Source organism: Bactrocera neohumeralis, chromosome 4 (assembly GCF_024586455.1).
Source record: "Bactrocera neohumeralis isolate Rockhampton chromosome 4, APGP_CSIRO_Bneo_wtdbg2-racon-allhic-juicebox.fasta_v2, whole genome shotgun sequence".
In the NCBI taxonomy this organism is placed as follows: domain Eukaryota; kingdom Metazoa; phylum Arthropoda; class Insecta; order Diptera; family Tephritidae; genus Bactrocera; species Bactrocera neohumeralis.
Window position 1 is genome coordinate 43,444,931 of NC_065921.1, and position 22,125 is coordinate 43,467,055.

Sequence of the window (22,125 nt, forward strand, 5' to 3'; positions counted from 1 at the left end):
TCGAGCCGAGTTTTGATTCAAGAGCTGCTATTTCATTCAGGAAAAGAAACGGTGTGGTTTGTGGGCCGGTGAAATCATCGGTCCATATTTCTTCAAAAATGATGCCGGTGAAAACATAATTGTCAATGGCGACCGTTATCGCCGCTAGGTCTGAAATTGAAGCTCGTGAACTCGGCATTTGGTTTCAACAAGACGGCGCCACTTCACACAGATCGCATCAATCAATGGATTTATGGAAAGAACACTTCGGTGAGCAAATAATTTCACGTTTTGGGCCAGTCGATTGGTCATCAACACGCCGATCGACATATTCAGCATAACAATTGTTCAACTTACGACATCGTAATATATGGCGTATGAGAGCGAGGGTAATCTGTGGACCGATTTTACACATTTTTGCATTAACATTGCATTCCAGTAACATCTATGACTGTTAGTGGTCGATTCTCAAGCATCACTTCCTTTGCTTTATTGCCACGTTCATCATCAGTTGGTGTTAATGGCCATCCTGGACGCGGTTCGTCGTTAACGCGTTTTTGACTCTCTTTGAATAATTTGTACTAATCAAAAACACTTGCTGGCGACAAACACTTATTCATGAAGAATTTTTCCAACATTTTGAACGTTTCGGCACCAGAAATTTGATTCCGCACATAAAATTTGATGGAGCTTCTTTGTTGAATGCACTTTATACACTTCAGAAAGGCAATCGTATACTAAATACTAATGATTATTTTGATCTGTCAATTGGCACATACTTGTACATGTCACTGGCAAGCATATCAATCTAGAAAAAAAAATATTTCGACGAATTGGTTTCCCGCGCGAAATTTAAATTAAAAAGTTTTACTATTTTTTGCTCACAGTAATATAATTGTAGAAACAGTTTTTGTAGGCAACGATGAAATTTTCTTTTATGGATATAATTTCAATTGTGTTTCAGAATTCAGATTGAGAACATTCTTGTCGAAAACCATATCCGTGTTTCCGCCTATTAAAATGATTCCATCCTGTCATTTCAGCTTTCAGAAAGTATACTCGAAAATACGACCTTCGATAGCAATTAAAATGCCATCTACACGATCACATCGGACTTAGACCTACTCTCAATTCTATAGTTCCATTTTGCATTGAGCTGTCAATCTCTACGTCAGTCAGTCAAAGCAGTGACGTCAACATTATGTTATGTTATGGAGCAAAGCATGATTACGGATATACATAAGTACAAATTAGTTTAACTCCTATAAAATTGTTATGCTTGAATCACATCCGAATAATTTGCATGCCAAGTTACGCAAAATGCGCACACGCAACTGAGGCACGCTCGCAATTGTAAATGATACGGAAGAAACACTGTTAAATCAATTTTCTTATACATATTTTGGCTAAGAAAGATTAATGGTGATTTTTAAGGAATTATTTGTATGTATTAAGCGCTTTATTTAATTACCCTTACACCTTGTGTGCATAAAACTGAAGAACATAGTTGAGGCATTATGAAGGAACCTAATGGAATCAACCTCCGTAACTCTATAAATTGCTATATTATTATTATTTAGTGTTTAGTTTCAAATCAGTCAACAATATTTCTTCACTTTGATGATATAACAATTGGGTTTAATCGGTCATTTTTTACCTCTAGCTGATATACGAAACTCCACAACGGCGCTTGACGTTGAAATACATATAAACAAGAAGTAGCCTTTTTATAATCAAATTTGTCAGATTTAAAACAAGGCATTTGTGACATCATTATGTATTTTACCTTCATAAACGAGTATTCAATATTCTGCTCTTTGAAGAATTCGAAATTCAAAATAGAATTTTATTATGCACCAAAATATTTTGCGATTTCGTGACCGTAGTTCAAATGAAAATATTTTGTAGACTGGTGTATTGTATAATTTAGTTGATAATTTTGCTTAGAAATGAATTTAGCAAAAACAGTTAATAGAATAATAATATAAAAAAACTGATTGGCATGCCAAATACTAAGTCAATAGATAGAGCGAAAATACAAAAAAAATTCAATATAAGAAATGGATTTTGATCGTTGAGTTTATAAGACAACTCTCTGTGCTATCATGTTGATCATTTAATTATATACATGTATTTTATAGGGTCTCCGACGTTTCCTGTTTAGGGTATAAAAACAGCACTAAGTAAAGTAAACCAAGTGAGGAACTTTCAGGTACATAAGGTTAGTTATACGGGGTCTAGAGTAAGTTTTTACCCGATTATATTCATTCTAAGCCCAAAAAATTATTCAAAAATGCATCCTTATTAGAAAAACACGCTCTCTCATTTTTATTAAGTAAACTCACTCATATTTGCTTATATATTCGGTATAAAATCACCTGGAAGTTCGAAAATCTGTATATTAGGTAAATGGGGGGTATTAACCCGATTCAACCCATTTGCAGCACACAGACATACTACTATCAGGAAGCGATTCTCTCTTAATTTCAATTATACATATATCTCACACATTGACCGATATGTTCGGTAAAAGATCAACTAAAGGTCTACATATTCGGTACCCAGAGGATTGAACAGTTTTGGTTAGATTTGGGCAGTTTTGTTCATAAGGTGGCATACTTTAAAGGAATTATTAGTGCAAAATTTTATCCCGTTATTTAAATTACCTCTTGATTTGTACACAGGAAAGTAAAACAATCAAGTGGAATTTAAAGTTATGTTATATGGCAAGTGAGCGATTCCTCTCAATTCTCACTGTCAGTAGAATGTTATATACAGAATTTTGTTAAAATCGGTCAGACGGGTTTCGAGATATGTGTTTGAACCCAAAAGTACTTATTACAGGGCGGGGCCATGCACACTTTTTCAAAATATTTCACCCACAGGTGACCCTTGCGATCCTCTGTGCCAAATAACAGTTCTATATCTTAATTTACAGATTAGTTATATGGAACTTTATAGGTTTTCGGTTAATGGCGTTTTGTGGGCGACCATTTACGAACTCGTAATTTTTTTTACTAATAAATGCGCATAACAAGTTTCATCAAGATATCTTATACATCTATTACAGCTTGCACGGACGGACGGACAGACAGACAGTCAACCGGATTTCAACTTTTTCGTTATGCTGATCATTCATGTATACATAACCCTATATCTATCTCGCTTAGTTTTAGGTGAAACGTACAACCGTTAGGTGAACAAAACTATTATTCTCTGAAGACACATGTTGTAAGAGTATAATTAGAAACAGCACAAAATAAATTAAAACAAGAAAAAACGTTAACTTCGGCTTATAATATACCCTTCACAGTTGCATTTCCTTTAGTAACTATGTGTTTAAGTAAATCTAGAGACGTAACCGGCCGGTGGTTTTCATCCAAAGGAAAACATTTTACTAGTTCTTTTTAGCCAGCCATAACATTAAGGTTATTTAATAAAGAAAGTGGATCTTTTAAAAGTTTATAGTTATTTCAAATTTTAAGAAGGTTTATTGTTAACATAAATTAATGAAAAAAATTATAATATTTATATATTATTACATATACATACATATGTCATATATATATATTTACTGTTTGCTTTATAAAAACACAGACCAGAGAAGGTTACATTATTTCTATGAACAATAACTCATACCAAATTTCGTGAATATATCTTGTCAAATGTGAAAGTTTTCCATTCAAGCATTTGATTCCGATCGTTCAGTTTGTATGGCAGCTATATGTTATAGTGGTCCGATATCGGCAGTTCCGATAAACGGGCAGCTTCTTGAAGATAAAATGACGTTTGCAAAATTTCAAAACGATATCTTAAAAACTGAGGGACTAGTTCGTATATAAGTTAAAAAACGTTTTGTTATTTTTATTAAAAAAAATGTTTTCTGGGAGCTATGCTCCTTTATTGAATTCCACTTAAGAACTAAAATTAACAATTAATTATACTTAACTCTAGACCTATGTTTGCCGCTGCAACGGGTACGGAGTTTGCTGACGCTGCGCTTCCCACAGGTTGCCACTACACGTGTCGCACTCTCAGCGATTTAGTGGTGTCATATTATATTACTTTGTATCATATGATATTAGTGCATCATATGATACTTTTTGAATGTATGGGGTGCTAACTAGTCCCTCCTTGAAATTCAAACGTCCTCGTTTGAACCTTTAGGTGTATTAAAAATTTGGTTGAGTCCTTCTATTGCGGTTTGTGACAGTTTATTGGGTTCCTCTTCTTTTTGTTTCATCAGAAGGTTCTTCCCGAAAATTAAGGCGATGATTATTAAAATTACGATTAGAGTGATGCTGGTTCCGAATTTAACTCTGTTTGCTGCTTCTAACAGACTTACTTCCTTTGTATTGTTGAAGTTAAGCTGTTTCAGCATTTCCAGCGAGAGGAATTCTTCTATCTTGAGTGGTGCGGATGACGGTTGTAGGATGGCTGGTAGTGGTTTACTTGCTGTTATTTCTTCGCTATAGAACTTTTTCCCAATGATAGCAATGGTTACGTTGGTATACAAAATGATGAAAGTCCCGTTTAGAAATGTAGATTCGTTGTTTATTAAAATTTCTCCGTTGTATTTATTTAAAAGTAAAATTCCAGGTCCCATTTCCTCTATAGTTGGGATATGCTGGTTGTTGACCTCCGTGCAGTTTGGCAAACGACTTTTTACAAGATTATTCATACAAGTATCATTACTTAAATCTACTACATTATTGCTTAAGCATATTTGTAGGGAATTTTATTTCTTACAATAATTTTCTATTCCATAAATTCCCTTTTCGCAGTTTAAAATTGTATTAAAATTGATTTTATTGATTCTCCGTTATGTTTTACTGCTTAATATCTAATGTTTTACAATTTTTGTTATCTACGGTTGGGAGGCTAACAATATAAATTATAATTTTGCCATTAGTTGCAATTTTTTCTTCGGGATTTTCGAGTGCTTCGTCCAAATTTACATATGGAATATTGTCATTGTCTATAACTTCCTTCACAATATTTATTTATTCATTTAATAGAATAGAAGAATTTATTATGTTGGCTTTTGCCCAATGTATTGCGTGTGCAATATTTAAAATTTTTTCCTTAATTATTTCTAATTTGTATTTTAGCTGTAAAAATGTTTCAATTTCTAAACTTTTTCATTGTGTATGGTTTTAATTATATTATTTGTGATATTTGTTATCGCGCTAATTAAATTCTGTCTACGCTCTTCCTCCAGGAGTTAAATTCTCCTGGTCGTCCTGAAAATTCCCTAAGGCATTTAACCTTGTCCGGAATTTTATCTAGTTCGTTTATGTTATTCGCGTTCAGTGTCACACTGTGGTCGGGTTCGGTAAAGTCAGTAATATTCTGAGTACTCATTCGTTCGAGTACTTCTCGAACTATTGTCGTTATGGAAGTTAGGTTAGGGGTGGGAGGGTTTAAAGGATGGTTGGAGGGATTTGTAGGATGGGTGGTTTGCCCATAGTCTATCCTCATTTGATTTAATTGCTCAATTAGCTCCTCAGCTGTATCCGGCATTATGATAATCTTTTCTTTTACGTTAATTAGTTTTTTAAAAAAAAATTTTCTTTGTAATAGTACTTTCTTTGACAATATTAGAATCTGTTTGCAAAGCTTACGTTAATTTAAGGTTTTTTTCTTTTTTGTGTCGGATAATTAATTTCTTTCAATTCAAGTTTCGTATTCTTTATAATAATAAAATTCTTTATAATTTCTTTTTTTTCTTTTTGTGTCGAATAATTATTTTCTTTCAATTCAAATTCCGTATTCTTTATGATATTCTTTATAATAGTCTTAAAATATAATATTTTATAAATCTTACATTAGGTGTTTCCAGCTTTCCATAGGATGTTGTGATGCGCTCCGGGGTTGTCCCTTTTCTTTAACAGTACTGAGGTCCCTCGGCGTTTAAAAATCCCACGTTGTGCGTTTTAGCCGCTCGTTAGCACAGTATTTATTGTATTTTCCGTTGTTACACACTTTTTTTTTTGTTTTTTAACTCACGGAGCCTTACTTTTTTATTTTCAGGCTTTTCTTTTTTATTCACAATCACTACCGTTCGCCACTCGCGAAGCCTTACTTTTTGTTTTCAGGCTGTTACTATTACGCGCGCTGGTCCCTGCTCGGGCGCCAGTTAAAAAACGTTTTGTTATTTTTATACTCTCGCAACAATGTTGCTAACGAGAGTATTATAGTTTTGTTCACATAACGGTTGTTTGTAAGTCCTAAAACTAAAAGAGTCAGATATAGGGTTATATATACCAAAGTGATCAGGGCGACGAGTAGAGTCGAAATCCGGATGTCTGTCTGTCCGTCCGTCCGTCTGTCCGTCCGTCCGTGCAAGCTGTAACTTGAGTAAAAATTGAGATATCATGATGAAACTTGGTACACGTATTCCTTGGCTCCATAAGAAGGTTAAGTTCGAAGATGGGCAAAATCGGCTCACTGCCACGCCCACAAAATGGCGGAAACCGAAAACCTATAAAGTGTCATAACTAAGCCATAAATAAAGATATTAAAGTGAAATTTGGCACAAAGGATCGCATTAGGGAGGGGCATATTTGGACGCAATTGTTTTGGAAAAGTGGGCGTGGCCCCGCCCCCTACTAAGTTTTTTGTACATATCTCGGAAACTACTATAGCTATGTCAACCAAACTCTACAGAGCCGTTTTTTTCAGGCATTTCCATACACAGTTCAAAAATGGAATAAATCGGATAATAACCACGCCCACCTCCCATACAAAGGTTATGTTGAAAATCACTAAAAGTGCGTTAACCGACTAATAAAAAACGTCAGAAACACTAAATTTTACGGAAGAAGTGGCAGAAGGAAGCTGCACCCAGGCTTTTTTTAAAAATTGAAAATGGGCGTGGCGCCGCCCACTTATGGACCAAAAACCATATCTCAGGAACTACTAGACCGATTTCAATGAAATTCGGTATATAATATTTTCTTAACACCTTGATGACATGTACGAAATATGGGTGACATCGGTTCACAACCACGCCTTCTTCCAATATAAAGCTATTTTGAATTCCATCTGATGCCTTCTCTGTATAATACGAGTATAAACATTAGGAACCAATGATGATAGCGGAATAAAACTTTACAAAAATTTATTTGAAAAATATTTAAATGACGGATAATGAAATCTCGATTATCACTTTACCATGCGAGAGTATAAAATGTTCGGTGACACCCGAACTTAGCCCTTCCTTACTTGTTATTAAAAAAAATGTTTTCTGGGAGCTATGCTCCTTTATTGAATTCCACTTAAGAACTAAAATTAACAATTAATTATACTTAACTCTAGACCTATGTTTGCCGCTGCAACGGGTACGGAGTTTGCTGACGCAGCGCTTCCCACAGGTTGCCACTACACGTGTCGCACTCTCAGCGATTTAGTGGTGTCATATTATATTACTTTGTATCATATGATATTAGTGCATCATATGATACTTTTTGAATGTATGGGGTGCTAACTTATATACAAACAGACAGACAGACGGACATGGCTAAATCGACTCAGCTGAACATACTGATCATTTAAATATACCCTTTATAGCGTCTCCGTCGCTTCCTTCTGGGTGTTACAAACTTCGTAGCAAACTTAATATACCCTGTTCAGGATATAATGAGTGCAAGCAAGAAGTAGTGAATCGCCTAGAGAGATGTCTGGCAACATGTGCTGTTAATGTACATAATGTTCATCAGACAAATCATTACTTATTCATGTTTATTTGGCAAACTTATTTAGATGACTTTGGGAAATGCTCGAAGCTATTTAGTTTTCCTCTATTGTTATTGTTGAGCTAATGTATACGAGGTGTGTTCAAAAAGTATCGCGAATTTTGAATTTTCGCGGGTTACGTATATTCGAATTTCGAATTTTTTGTGGCGTTATGTTGGTACTCATGTCTCTCACTTATGCCGACAAGCTCGGCCATTTTGAATGTTCATTTAATTGTTGACAGCTGCTTTGCTTGCACGTGTTTTGGATCGTCTTCGATTTTTACCTATTCAAAAAAATGGGTCAAAGAACCTGTATCAAATTTTGTGTGAAAAACGAAATTAAGTGCGCGGATGCATTCCGAATGTTGACTGTGGCATACGGAGAAGCTACCTTGGACCGAAGCAACGCTTATCGGTGGTACAAAATGTTCTCAGAAGGCCGAGAAGATGTGAACGACGAAGAGCGTGCCGGACGCCCGAGCACTTCAACAACAGACGAAAAAATTAATGAAGTGGAGAAAATGGTATTGGCCAATCGTCGAATCACCGTTAGAGAAGTTGCTGAGGACCTAAACATATCGATTGGCAAGATATGCGCAATTTGGGCGAAGCAATCCGCCAGAAACGCCCGGATTTGTGGAATTACAAAAATTGGCTTTTGCACCACGATAACGCCCCTGCTCACACATCGTTGCTTGTGCGCGACTTTTTAGCCAAAAACAACACACTAATGATGCCGCAGCCACCGTATTTCCCAGATCTGGCCCCCTGTGACTGTTTCTTGTTCCCTAAACTGAAGAGGCCCATGAAAGGACGACGTTACGCTTCTCTTGACGAGATAAAGACGGCATCGAAGGAGGAGCTGAAGAAGACAAAAAAAAAAGATTGGAAAAACCGTTGGCTCAAGTGTATAATATCTCATGGGGATTACTTTGAAGGGGACAAAATAGATATTCATGAATAAATAATTAATTTTTGAAAAAACACAAAATTCGCGATACTTTTTGAACACACTTCGTATGCCTACTTATGGAAAATGTACATATCGTTATTCCGGAAATTTATCTTGCCAATTTGGGCGGCACTCAAATACAATTTAAGAGGGAAATGTACACCATGTTTTATTGAATAGTTTCAAATAGGTAGCATCATGCTTTCTGGATTCAATTCAGCTTCGTTGTTGCTCTTACATAGACATTTTTTGAATCTATTTCGTTTGGTCTAAAAAAGGCAATGTCAAATGGAAAGCGTTTAGCGCTTGAAAATATTGGAAAATTCAACCAAGCGGCTTTCAATAAATGCCATTTTTGGCCATAAAGATTTGCAAAGTAGTCGATTTGTTGTAACAAAGTAAATTTAAAATCGAGTTTTGTTTTTCTCATGAATTTAATTTTTATATTTTAATGATTTAGTGTTATTTATAATCTATTGGTATTCAGGTATGTAAATGACGCGTATTTTCATTTCAACCCTGAACGTACTGTTAATGAGTTCAAGACTATTATCGCCGCTCTGCTATCTGAGTGGATGGTCACTTCTCTGAAGGAGGCTGCACTGCGGAGCAGCAAATCAGATTCTACCTTAATGGCTGCAACTTCGGCCTGGAAGACACTGCAATAGTCATGAAGTCTGAAGCTGGAGTTGATAGAGATCTCCTGACAGTAAACCATTCCACCAAGCTTCCCCAAGCTTTTTGACCCATTCGTAAAGAAGCTCACTACACCACTCCTCCCACCCACAACTCCCTCGCCGGTATACGCGTAGAGAAGAAACCGAGAGAGTTCGAATTGGCGACTCCATGGTCCAAGTGATCCGGTATAAAGTCAAAGTGAGTGAGGATGGAGTCATGTGTAGAAGTTCACGCAAGTGAGGAAAGTTCTCTGATCGCCATTCACTTGGGAGTGGCCAGAAACGATTTTTTTACACATGGCTCAAGCAGCTCACTACTTCCGGTCTTTGACCAAGTATCCTCTGGGTAGCCTAAGAATATCCGTTCGAAGGCGAGCTAATGTGAGAAGGCGAAACATCCCCCACATAGGGTTGTGCGCTGGGTTTGGGACCCGCCACGTAAAAATCAGTACCAATGAAAAAGAAAAAGCAGCCTCGGATGAGAGAACCCCCTTTTGATGACGACCATGGCAAACGAAATAAGGACTACGATTTGAGGGCATGCACCTGGAATGTCCGGACCCTTAATTGGGAAGATGCCACTGCCCAGCTGGTTGATGTCCTCGCAAAAATAAAGGCTGACAACACCGCCGTCCAAGAAATGCGATGGACGGGACAAGGACAGAGACGAGTAGGTCCTTGTGACATTTACTACAGTGGCCATATAAGGAGCGCAAGTTTGGTGTTGAATTCGCGGTGGGAGGGAGACTCCGTCGCCGAGTACTATCATTCATTCCGGTGAATGAACGTCTAGCCCCAATCCGCATCAAGGCGAGGTTCTTCAACATATCACTGATTTGCGCCTACGCCCCGACGGAAGAGAAGGACGATGTGACCAAAGATGTCTTTTATGAGTGCTTGGAGCGCACTTATGAGAGCTGCCCCCGCCACGATGTCAAAATCGTGCTTGGCGACTCTAACGCCAGGGAGGGTAAAGAAGGTATCTTTGGCACTACGGTCGGTACATTCAGCCTCCACGACGAAACACGACTCAAATGGGTTGAGGCTGATCGACTTCGCCGGTGCCCGAAATATGGTTATCTGTATTCATCAAGCAACCTGGCTGTCTTCGGATCGAAAAACTACCAACCAGATCGATCATGTTGTGATAGACGGAAAACACGTCTCCAGTGTTCTAGACGTGCGTACGCTCCGAGGTCCTAACATCGACTCGGACCATTATCTTGTTGCAGACAAGATTCGTAATGCTCGAAAATTCTACGAAAAAATGCGACGGCTTACAGAAGGTTTCAAGACCGGAGCATACTCTTGTAGAACCCCCAAAGGTGATCTAGTGACCGATGCCCAGAGCATACTTAAATTATGGAGGGAACACTTCTCCAGCCTGCTGAATGGCAGTGAATTCATAACGCCAGGAGAGAACCCGATTCCCCAATCGATGACGATGGAGCAGACGTTCCATTTCCCGACCATGAGGAAGTTCGAATAGCAAGCTATTCAAACACGGCGGCGAAGAACTGATAAGGAGCATGCATCAGCTTCTTTGTAAAATATGGTCGGACGAAAGCATGCCCAACGATTGGAATTTAAGTGTGCTATGTGCCATAAAAAAGGAGACCCCACAATCTGCGCCAACTACCGTGGGATTAGCCTCCTCAACATCGCATATAAGGTTCTATCGAGCGTATTGTGTGAAAGATTAAGGCCCACCGTCAACAATCTGATTGGACCTTATCAGTGTGGCTTTAGACCTGGCAAATCAACAACCGACCAGATATTCACCATGCGCCAAATCTTGGAAAAGACCCGTGAAAGGAGAATCGACACATACCACCTCTTCGTCGATTTCAAAGCTGCTTTCGACAGCACGAAAAGGAGCTGCCTTTATGCCGCGATGTCTGAATTTAGTATACCCGCAAAACTAATACGGCTGTGTAAACTGACGTTATAAGTTCCTTCAAGATTGGGAAGGGGAGCCGTTCGATACCAAACGAGGTTTCAGACAAGGCGACTCCCTATCGTGCGACTTCTTCAACCTGCTTCTGGAGAAAATAGTTCGAGCTGCAGAACTAAACAGAGAAGGTACCATCTTCTATAAGAGTGTACAGCTGCTGGCGTATGCCGACGATATTGATATCATCGGCCTCAACACCCGCGCCGTTAGTTCTGCTTTCTCCAGGCTGGACAAGGAAGCACAGAAAATGGGTCTGGCAGTGAACGAGGGCAAAACGAGATATCTCCTGTCATCAAACAAACAGTCGTCGCACTCGCGACTTGGCTCTCACGTCACTGTTGACAGTCATAACTTTGAAGTTGTAGATAATTTCGTCTATTTCGTGGCACCAGCGTAAACACCACCAACAATGTCAGCCTGGAAATCCAACGCAGGCTTGCCAACAGGTGCTACTTCGGACTGAGTAGGCAATTGAAGAGTAAAGTCCTCTCTCGACGAACAAAAACCAAACTCTATAAGTCGCTTATAATTCCCGTCCTGCTATATGGTGCAGAGGCTTGGGCGATGACAATCCGATGAGTCGACGTTACGAGTTTTCGAGAGAAAATTTCTGCGAAAGATTTATGGTCCTTTGCGCATTGGCCACGGCGAATATCGCATTTGATGGAACGATGAGCTGTACGAGATATACGACGACATTGACATAGTTCAGCGAATTAAAAGACAGCGGCTACGCTGGCTAGATCATGTTGTCCGGATGGACGAAAACACTCCAGCTCTGAAAGTATTCGACGCAATACCCGCCGGGGAAGCAGAGGAAGAGGAAGACCTCCACTCCGTTGGAAGGACCAAGTGGAGAAGGACCTGGCTTCGCTTGGAATATCCAATTGGCGCCACGTAGCGAAAAGAAGAAACGACTGGCGCGCTGTTGTTAATTCGGCTATAATCGCGTAAGCGGTGTCTACGCCAATTAAGAAGAAGAAGAAGAAGAAGAAGAAGGAGAGTGAGAATTTCCGAGTGCCAATGAGGAATATAGTAATTTTTTTTTTACATTTTTTCGGATAAAAGTTGGTTTTATACAGAATTTTGAAAGTGAGTCATTTCCGTGTGCAGCCGAATTCAGTGAACATTAAAAAAAAAAATTTCAAAGGAAAATAAATTGATTTAATGTAGTGTGTGTTCTTCCTTATGTAATGTCACATCTAGAACATATTTCTAAAAATAAATACAAAAATTTTTAATTTAATTTTGACATAAAACTGGCCAAAAAACCCATGGTTTTACAAAAATATTACAAGGGTGCTATTTCTCTGCGCACAGCTGTATATATTGTGTTTGCTTGCGCGGCTAGTACAAAATTTTTTATATAGTGTACTGTGTAGACATACATATGTGTTTGAATATTCGTGTTTACTAATGTCGCTTAGCCGGCACTGCCTTGATTCAGTCAGTCGGCGAAGAAAGCTGAAGCGATTCGGTTATCTCATGTTGTTTCTTCACAAATCCACTGACCTCTAATTTCTTGTAAACGCGTGTGTTCGGTGTGAAGGCAAGAGTGTATATCTACATACATATATAAATGTAAATATTCGGTTGTGTTATCTGCGTTATAGAGCGTGGGGTGAGTGAAATATTAGTTACGCGTGAAATTAAAATAATTTTTACACGTGTTGTGCCAATTGGTAAATGGAAAATAATTCAAACACCTACAAAAGCCGGTATGCGAAGAAGTTGCGGTGGGTTTAAGGAAAGAATTTGGTTTTCAAAAGTACAAATGTATACACGTTGTATGTGTGTACTTTCTACATACTGTGCTCTTGACTTTGAGTATTTGCCAATCGCTTGTTATCAAATAAATCACATTACATCATTGGTGCTTGCAGATGTTGGTGCTTTATATAATAGAAATGAAAAACTATTAACAAAATAAATCAATCAATAACTCAAAAATATTAATAAAATACAACTTTGCTTCCGCCGTTTTCTAATAGATGTTTCTAGGGTCAAGCACTGGCTGATTAAATCGATTAAAGCGTTTTATATCGATCTTGGACATTTGTGTCAACACTAACCCAACAAAATATTTGTAGAGATCTGTTTGCATCCCAAACTTATTCTGAACTGAAAATGTCACTTTTTGAGCCGAATTCTCGACATTTGCGAGAAATTTTGCTTTTCTTTTTTAATTCCAAGAAAAGTGCGGCTGAGGACCCGTCCACGCTTTACCGAGGCTGACACATACATAGATAATACTATTACTCTATTACTACCATCTATATGATTTCTATTAGGTATTAAAAAAATATAGATTTTTTGTAAAGCAACTTGTGTTAGTTTACAAAAAAATGGATCATAAAGCATTTCGTGTGTTCATTAAGCATTGCTTTTTGAGGGAATAAGGGAAAACACTTTTGGACCGTTTTTATACAATAAAGCCTTAAATTTACAAAAAAAAAACAGCGGAAGCAAAGTTGTAGACCTAATAAAATAAAAGCAATAAAAGTTGTTTTCTCTTGTAAATGCTTTATATGTGTTTGCCATAATATTTTTGTTAACGAACCATTATTATTTTATTTATTTAATTGCGCATAAAGTCAGATCAAGTTAATTTGTTGTTTAACGTAATTTTCTCTAAATAACTTTCCTTATTAAAAAATATTAGAATATTGACTTATATTAGAAATCATTTTTGAAAAATTTAAAGTTTTGAAAATAAGTGTTGACTCCTATTTGATACGATTGTGCTTCTTTCTGCTCTCTTTCATTTCTGCAATCCAAACATCGTTATAAGTTATTTGAAATATGTATTTTTCAATTTTAAAAATTAAAAAAAAAATTATAATTTATAAAATTTAAAAGAATTTATTATTTTAAAAAATAAATTTTAAAAATTTAATAATGAATTCAAAACTGTATAATCTCTGATTTACAAAAAAAAATATTCAAAAAATTGTTAATAAATATAAATTTTTGGTTTTAATTTTTAAAACTTTTAATTTAATTTTATAACCCTGAGCGATTAAATAACTAATATTTAACTAAAAATAATAAAAAAATGTTTACTAAATAAATAGATTTTTTTATAACCATGAACTGATATTCAATTAAAATAAAATAATTAATATCTATAACAAATATTTATCCAAAAGCACAATAATTAAAACAAAAATATAGCTTTTAAAATTAAAAAACAAAAAAATAAAGATTTAAAATTTATTAATTAATAAACTTAACAGAAAGAGTTATTTTGTAAAAATGGGTCAATATTATCAAAATTTTTTACATTGATATTGGTATTTAATTAAAAATAAAGTAAATAATATTTATAATTAATATTTAATGAAAACGAAGTTCCTAGGTCTTTTTTTAAGTGTAAACATTAAAAACAGTTATAATTAAAAAAAATTAAAATTTGGAAAATAAAAAATAAGAATTTAAAAACTTATTTACTAAATAAATTTAAAAAAAATTTACAAAAATTTATTCAATTAAAATAAAAGAAATAACATCTATAACAAATATTTAATGGAAAATAAATTTCTTCAGTTTAAACATTAAAAAACTTAATATTTAAAAAAATTAGAATTTTTTAAATTAAAAAGAAAATTTATAAAAATATTTTATTAAAAAATTTAACAAAATATATGTTTTAGAAAAATGGGTTAAATATTTTCAGATTTTTTTATTTTGAAATTGGTTTTCTATTAAAAATAAAATAAATAATATTTATAATAAATATACTATATTGAATAACAAACTTCTTTGGTCTTTTTTTTCTTTGAAGTTTAAACATTAAACAAATTAATTTAAAATTATTATTTAATTAATAAATTTAACAAAATGTGCTATTTACAAAAATGCGTTAAATACTGTCAGCAATTTTTAATTTGCAATTGTTATTAAAAATATTATTCATGATTTAAATAAGTTTTTCAGTGGTTTCTTTTAAATTAAATTAACAATAAAACACAAAATATTAAAAATTAAAGAAAAATGAATATCAATCAATAGGTTTAACAAAACTTAATTTTTAGAAAAGTGGGTTAATTAATAACAAAATTTTTTACATTTACAAATTTATAATTATGGGATTTCACTAAAAAGTAGGTCACCATTGTCCAATTTCTACCCCGGTCCCATTCCGGCAGCAAATTTTTGACTCTCTCGCGCATTTAGTTATTGATTTATCGCGCTTTTAGTAGTTATGAACAGTACCGTTATATGGGGAGTGAGCGTTTTCATCCGATTTGGTCCTTTTTCACACTATAGGTAGGACTTCTCGCAAAATTTATGCTGAGTGAATTTGGTTGTTGCAGCTTTAGTGGTTTAGGAGATATATGCATTAAACTTATTAGATTCCGGGGGCACGCCCACTTTTCAAAATTTTTCCCCACAGGTGTCCCTGGCTAATGCGATCCCTTGCGCCAAATATGAGTTTTTATACCCTGAACAGGGTATATTAAGTTTGTCGCGAAGTTTGCAATACCCAGAAGGAGGCGTCGGAGACCCTATAAAGTATATACATATATAAATGATCAGTATGTTGAGCTGAGTCGATTTAGCCATGTCCGTCTGTCTGTCTGTCCTTCTGTCTGTATATATACGAACTAGTCCCTCAGTTTTTAAGATATCGTTTTGAAATTTTGCAAACGTCATTTTCTCTTCAATAAGCTGCTCATTTGTCGGTACTGCCGATATCGGACCACTGTAACATATAGCTGCCATACAAACCGAACGATCGGAATCAAGGGCTTGTATGGAAAACTTTCGCATTTGACTTGGTATCTTCACGAAATTTGACATGGATTATTGTTTAAGGCAAAAATATAATCTCCGAAAGAATTGTTCAGATCGAATTACTATAGCATATAGCTTCCATACAAACTGAACACATAGTTACTAAAAGAAATGCACCTGTAAAGGGTAGATTAGCTGCGATGCAGCCGAAGTTAACGTTTTTTCTTGTTATATCTTTATTTGGTGCCTGGTTATGGCACTTTATATGTTTTCGGTTAATGACGATTGGTGGACGTGGCAGTGGTCCGATTACGCCCACCTACGAACTCGAGCTTTTTTTGTACTAAGAAAAACAACCGTTAGCTGAACAAAACTATAATACTCTGTAGCAACTGGTTGCAAGAGTATAAAAATAATGGTCGAAGCACTTGTCAAAATTTTGGGTTTTGACAAAATGGCGGCTTCGATGAATCCCGCAGTTTTGAAAAAAATTTACTCATCGGCTCTGAAAATATTATTTCGAAAAAAGTGCATTTATAGTTATAGCACCCACAAAGACACTACGTTAAAAAAAATTTACAATTCGCTGATATCTCCGAAACTATTTATTTGCCGGATAATGTACTTATGTACATTCGCCATATTTATATGCAGAAAATATTGATATTTGAAATATACAAGTGGAAATAGCCCTCAAATTTAGTTTTTTAATTAAAAAATTTGTTTTTTAATACTTTATCAAAATTTATTTCAATTTTTTATTGGTACTTAGATTTCTTCGAAAAATGTCTTTTTTAATATTTTTTTGAAAAACTTACTCAAAATATTTCTTTTATATTTTTTTCTAGGGATGGCGGGACAAACGACCGGCCACTTATTGCTGTTGCTTGGCCTTTGTTGCACACTGGTGCAAGCCAGTTACCCACTCAAAATACTAGGTTTATTTCCACACCCAGGCATTAGTCACTTCCACTTCTTCCACCCCATTATGCGGGGCTTGGCCGAGAAGGGTCATGATGTTACTGTGTTAAGCCATTTTCCCGATAAAAGCCCGCCGGCACGTTACAAAAGACGCCATGAAACTGCCGTTAACACGCCATGAAACTTTTTGTAACGAATAGATGTGGAGTGTAAAATACCAAAATTAGTTTGAAGGTAAAAGTCAAAGCCTGCATAATTGATGTTTTAATGTGTAGACACGAATGTATAATCTGTAAGTGAGTGTGTTGGTTGAAGCAGTGAACTTTGTTTGCGGAAATACTACAAAAGCATTGTCTTTTAGGTTAATGCCATTGTGTATTAGACTGGTCCTAAGGTTAAGGCTTTCGGTTTTGTTGGCAACTCTTAACTTACTTTCCATAAAAGTCTTGGTACAACTGATTTGAATGGACTGTTATGTTGAAAAGGGGGAATTTCACAATTCAATATTGTTGCTGTAAATCAAAAGTTGTTTTTAATTTTGTATTCGAGCCCGTTGAGTGTTTTATGTTACCAAAACCAAATAAAAATTTAAGAAATTAGCGATGCTAGACAACGTAGCTAAGGATCGTACATTCATTAAACGCATAATTACTGGTGACGAAACGTGGGTTTATAAATATGACTTTAAAAATGTTCAGCATTCAACCGAATGGCACTCCAAGAATGTGGTGATACCAAAAAAAAATTCGCCAAAAGCGCTTAAGGCCATCCAAGCCAAGACTTTTAAAAAGTGTATGGAAAATTTTATTAATTGTTAAAATAGGTAAAAATGTTGTTTGTTTTTGGCAGACCGTGTCAAATTTGACCAGATGGTCGAGGTCGTAGGTAGGCACAGTAAACGTGCTGTTTCGATGGGGTCGGACCATAGAGAGAGAGAACTCATTGCATGCTGGACATACATATGCTTAATATATCGGGGTCGATTCTGGATAAGTAGTTTAACCTGCTATCCAGGACGAAGGGTCACAAGGGTCACACTCGGTTCTGGTTGACTGCAATGGGTGGTTGTTTGACTCTAAGTACGCCATTTACTGAGGAGTCGATGAAGGTGTTTATGACTCCATTGTGAATGGCGGTCAGTGCATGTCTGAAGTTAGTTGCGTCCGAAGTCTGGTCGGCGTAGTGTCTTATTTCGTCGACGTAGTTGAGAAGGCGGTTCCGCTTCAATCAGGTGACTGCAGGGATAACTTCTACACCCCACACCCAGCAGAAAGTTCATTATGAGGAGTTCTCGAGGAAGCGAGAAGGGTCGAAGAGATAGCTGCTTACTTTTGAGCACATGCCATCGATTAAATTGCCCATATGCCCTCCTCACTCTCTATTTAGTTTTAATGTGATTCTTTACGTTCTAGTTCTTTGAAACGCAACACTTCTACAATCACTTTGTGGAATTCTTTTTGCTCCACGAATGGGGGAAGGACGCCTGCAATCTCACATTGCGTTCCGATGCTTTGGCACAGGTGCTGCGACAGCGCCAACATTTCGATGTGATCATCATGGAGCAATTCAATAGTGATTGCATGGCAGCGGTGGCACATCAACTCAAGGCTCCATTCATAGGGTTGAGCAGGTGAGCGTTGTTGTCTTTGTCTTATAATCAAAAGAGCGCTAATTGCATTTATAATAATTGATTATTTGAAAAACTTAATTATTTAGTTGTGCTATGTTGCCTTGGCATTACGATCGCGTGGGCATGCCTATGGTACTATCAGTTATGCCAAGTTTATTTATGGGACAATCCGAGGACATGGCATTCGGCGCTCGTCTCGCCAACTGGTTTACCGATCACGCCATGCGTTTCCTTTACGAGTGAGTAACAGCTATTCATGGGTCTAAAACAGTACTTTTGTAATAATAAAAATATAATTTATTTCCAGTTTTTACACCACGCCCGCCATCGACGCCATGGTACGCCACAAGTTCGGACACGATATGCCCTCGGTTGGCGAATTGGCGAAGGAAACATCAATGTTATTCGTCAATCAGCATTTTTCTTTGAGCGGTGTCAAACCGTTGTCACCGTCCGTTATCGATCTCGGCGGCATACACATACAGAAGGCCAAGCCGCTGGATCCCGAACTGCAAAAGTTCCTCGATAATGCCGAACATGGTGTGGTCTTCATTAGTTGGGGTTCTATGATACGCGCCGACACTTTGCCGCCCGCCAAACGTGAGGCTATCGTACGCGCTGTGAAGCGACTCAAACAACGAGTGATTTGGAAGTGGGAGAACAGCACTCTAGCGAACAAGCCGGATAATCTGTATGTTAGCAAGTGGTTGCCACAACGTGATATACTCTGTCATCCGAATGTGAAGGTGTTCTTATCGCATGGCGGTCTAATGGGTAGCTCAGAGGCAGCTTACTGTGGTGTACCGGTAGTGGTCACGCCCATGTATGGTGATCAGTTTGTGAATGCGGCAGCATTAAAGTACCGCGGTATGGGTGTGGTGCTGAAATATGGCGATATCACTGAGAATTCAGTGCTACGTTCAATAAGAGAGGTGTTGAAGAAAGAGTAAGTGAAATCAGTGCAAGAGATTGTGGAGTGAGGGCGTTTTATATATTTTTCTTCTTGCAGATATATGGATAACGCCAAAGCGGTCTCATTCTCCTACAGACATCGTCCGCAGAGCGCACTCGAGACCGCCATATGGTGGGTGGAATATGTCGCAAAAACCGAGGGTGCGCCACTTCTTAAAGCACACGCCGTGCAAGTATCGCGCTTCGTTTACTACTCTTTGGATATTTATCTATTCATTGCTGCCATTATATTCATATCAGTGGTGAGTTGGAGCTTTGTATGTAGTAGATGGTGCTCGCGACGTCCAAAGGCCGCTAAACAAAAGTCAAATTGAACAAGGAGGTGAGGATTTCAGATTGAGAGAGAGTTAGTTAAATTTAAATTTAGACAATATATTTAAATTTAAGCATTATTTGCTCCCTTAAATATATTAGATAACAAATTGCAATGTAGTTATCAAAATTAGCGTAATTTAGCTCATAAAGAGCGTGGAAGAATTTCGCCAAAAGAAAAAAAATAAACTACATTTTGTTTAAAATAGTTAAATTAAAAAAATAAATGAAAATTGTTCACAAAAAACTCCCAAACAATTTTTTATTTATGAGGAAATCTAGCGAAGGACTTTAAAAAGAACCCCAGTTTTAAAAAAGTGCGCCAAATTTAAAAAAAGTCAGTCAGTTTCGTATAGCGAGTTGCCAAAAAAACTTTGACGAACGTTTACTAATCGTTCCATCTTTACTACGAAAATTCAGCTTATGGTCAACATAATCGGCCTATAGAGCTTTCTATTCAAAACATATAGCAGCGGTAGCTGAGAGTGTACACGAAGACCGTGGAGAGTCGATTCGGCGCAGTTCGCACCAACTCGCATTGACCTGGCGCATTTTACGTCGAGATCTTAAATTGAAAGTGTGCAAAACACAGCTTGTGCAAGAATTGGAGCCGCTCGACCTTCTTATGTGACATAGCTTCGCTCTAAGAGATCTTGAAAAGTTCCAAGAAAATCCGACATTGTCGAGCCAAATTTTTTTCAGCGATGGGACTCTTTTCTGGCTCTTTGGTTATGTAAACAAGCAAAATTTGCCGCATTTTGTAGGAAAAGAAACCTGAAGAGTTTCAAGAGCTGACATTTCATCCAGAAAAAACAACGGTGTATAATCATGGGTCCATATTTCTTCGCCGCAATTTCTGGTCGTCAGTGAGCACTTTTGAGACCATTTTCGCGCACACCTTGCGCATGTTCAATGCTCCGTCACAATGTCCTGAACCACAGATTTTGATAAATTTAACATCTGGGCAATTAAACGAATACTTAGTCGACGGTCTGAGTTCAAAACTTTGCGCACACGAGTCACATTGTTGGTGTTTGCCAAAGTCGCAGGTCTCCCAGCACGGTATTCATCACCGACCTCTTCCCGACCCTACAAAAAGGCCTGGTGCCACCGGAACACACCACTTCATGCTAAAGCAACATCTTGTATTAAATGTCTCTATCGCAGATTCACTGAGTTTCACACAGAATTTAATCACGTACCTCTACTCTAACGAACGCGGTATTTTCGGCTTGCACCACTCACAGAAACACGTCGCGCTTAAATGTTTGTCCTGACTCTCCAGGTATTCGGAGACAAGCAGCCGCTTGTTTGTTAGCTAGGAGCTGACAAACCCTGCAATCATCAATGCCTGAAATTCATATTCGTGATCTCAGCGACAATTTGGTTTCAACAAGACGGCGCCACTTCTCGGACATCGCATCAATAAGTGGATTTATCGAAAGAAGACTTCGGTGAATAGATAATTTCACGTTTTCGGCCGGTCAAGATCATGTGATATCACACCGTTAGACTTTTTCCTGTGGGGATATGTAAAGTCTACAGTCTATGCGAACAATCCCGCTTCGATTCAGACATTGGACTCGACGGATGGACCATCTAAGACTTAGCCGCGGCCAACATTTAAAAGAAATATTCAAAAAATAAATGCTGAAGAAGGTTCTTTCGAATGGTAATTTGAAGTTTCTATATTTTTTTTTAAGTAGGGAACCTCGAAATAGATCACTCTAAATCTGTGGACCGATTTTACACATTTTTGCATTAAACTATAGCATGTTTGGCTGAGAAATCTTACATATTGGCCAATCCGATATTTAAAAATTTTATATTAGGCATATGGAATATAGGGATATTATTGACCCGAGTTTATCTATTTTCGGCATTACTGCATATTATTAACATAAAAAGATGCTCACTGGGGTTCACTAAGGTATCAGTTTTTGAAGGCGTGGCCGAAATATTCTTTTATAAATATAATTATCATTTTTTGGCGAGTTGCCCAGATTTCAGTATTGAGATCATCATGTTGTCTTGCCCGTGTTTTAGCCTTCCAAAATGACTTCATCCTGTCATTTCTTCTCGAAATAGCAATGATCATGTCATCTACGCGATTACATCGACTTGGACCTAACATAAATTCTATTGATCCATTTCTCTCTGAACTGTCGATCTTCATGTCAGACATTATAAGCATTTTATTGCTATGGAGTAAAGTGGTATCTATAGTAAGTACAAATTAGTTTGACTCCAAT

At 36.9% G+C, this 22,125-nt stretch overlaps 1 protein-coding gene across 1 annotated transcript; it reads left to right on the forward strand.

Annotated features, from left to right (window-relative positions):
• The first annotated feature begins 12,960 nt into the window (after window positions 1-12,960).
• LOC126757118 (UDP-glycosyltransferase UGT5-like) lies at window positions 12,961-20,118 on the forward strand. The gene is given in 7 exon segments (XM_050470744.1): window positions 12,961-13,037; window positions 16,887-17,125; window positions 17,583-17,586; window positions 18,346-18,589; window positions 18,676-18,828; window positions 18,897-19,535; window positions 19,599-20,118. Coding segments are annotated over 7 exon segments (1,572 nt in total). The 5' UTR covers window positions 12,961-13,021; the 3' UTR covers window positions 19,876-20,118.
• The last annotated feature ends 2,007 nt before the right edge of the window (window positions 20,119-22,125 follow it).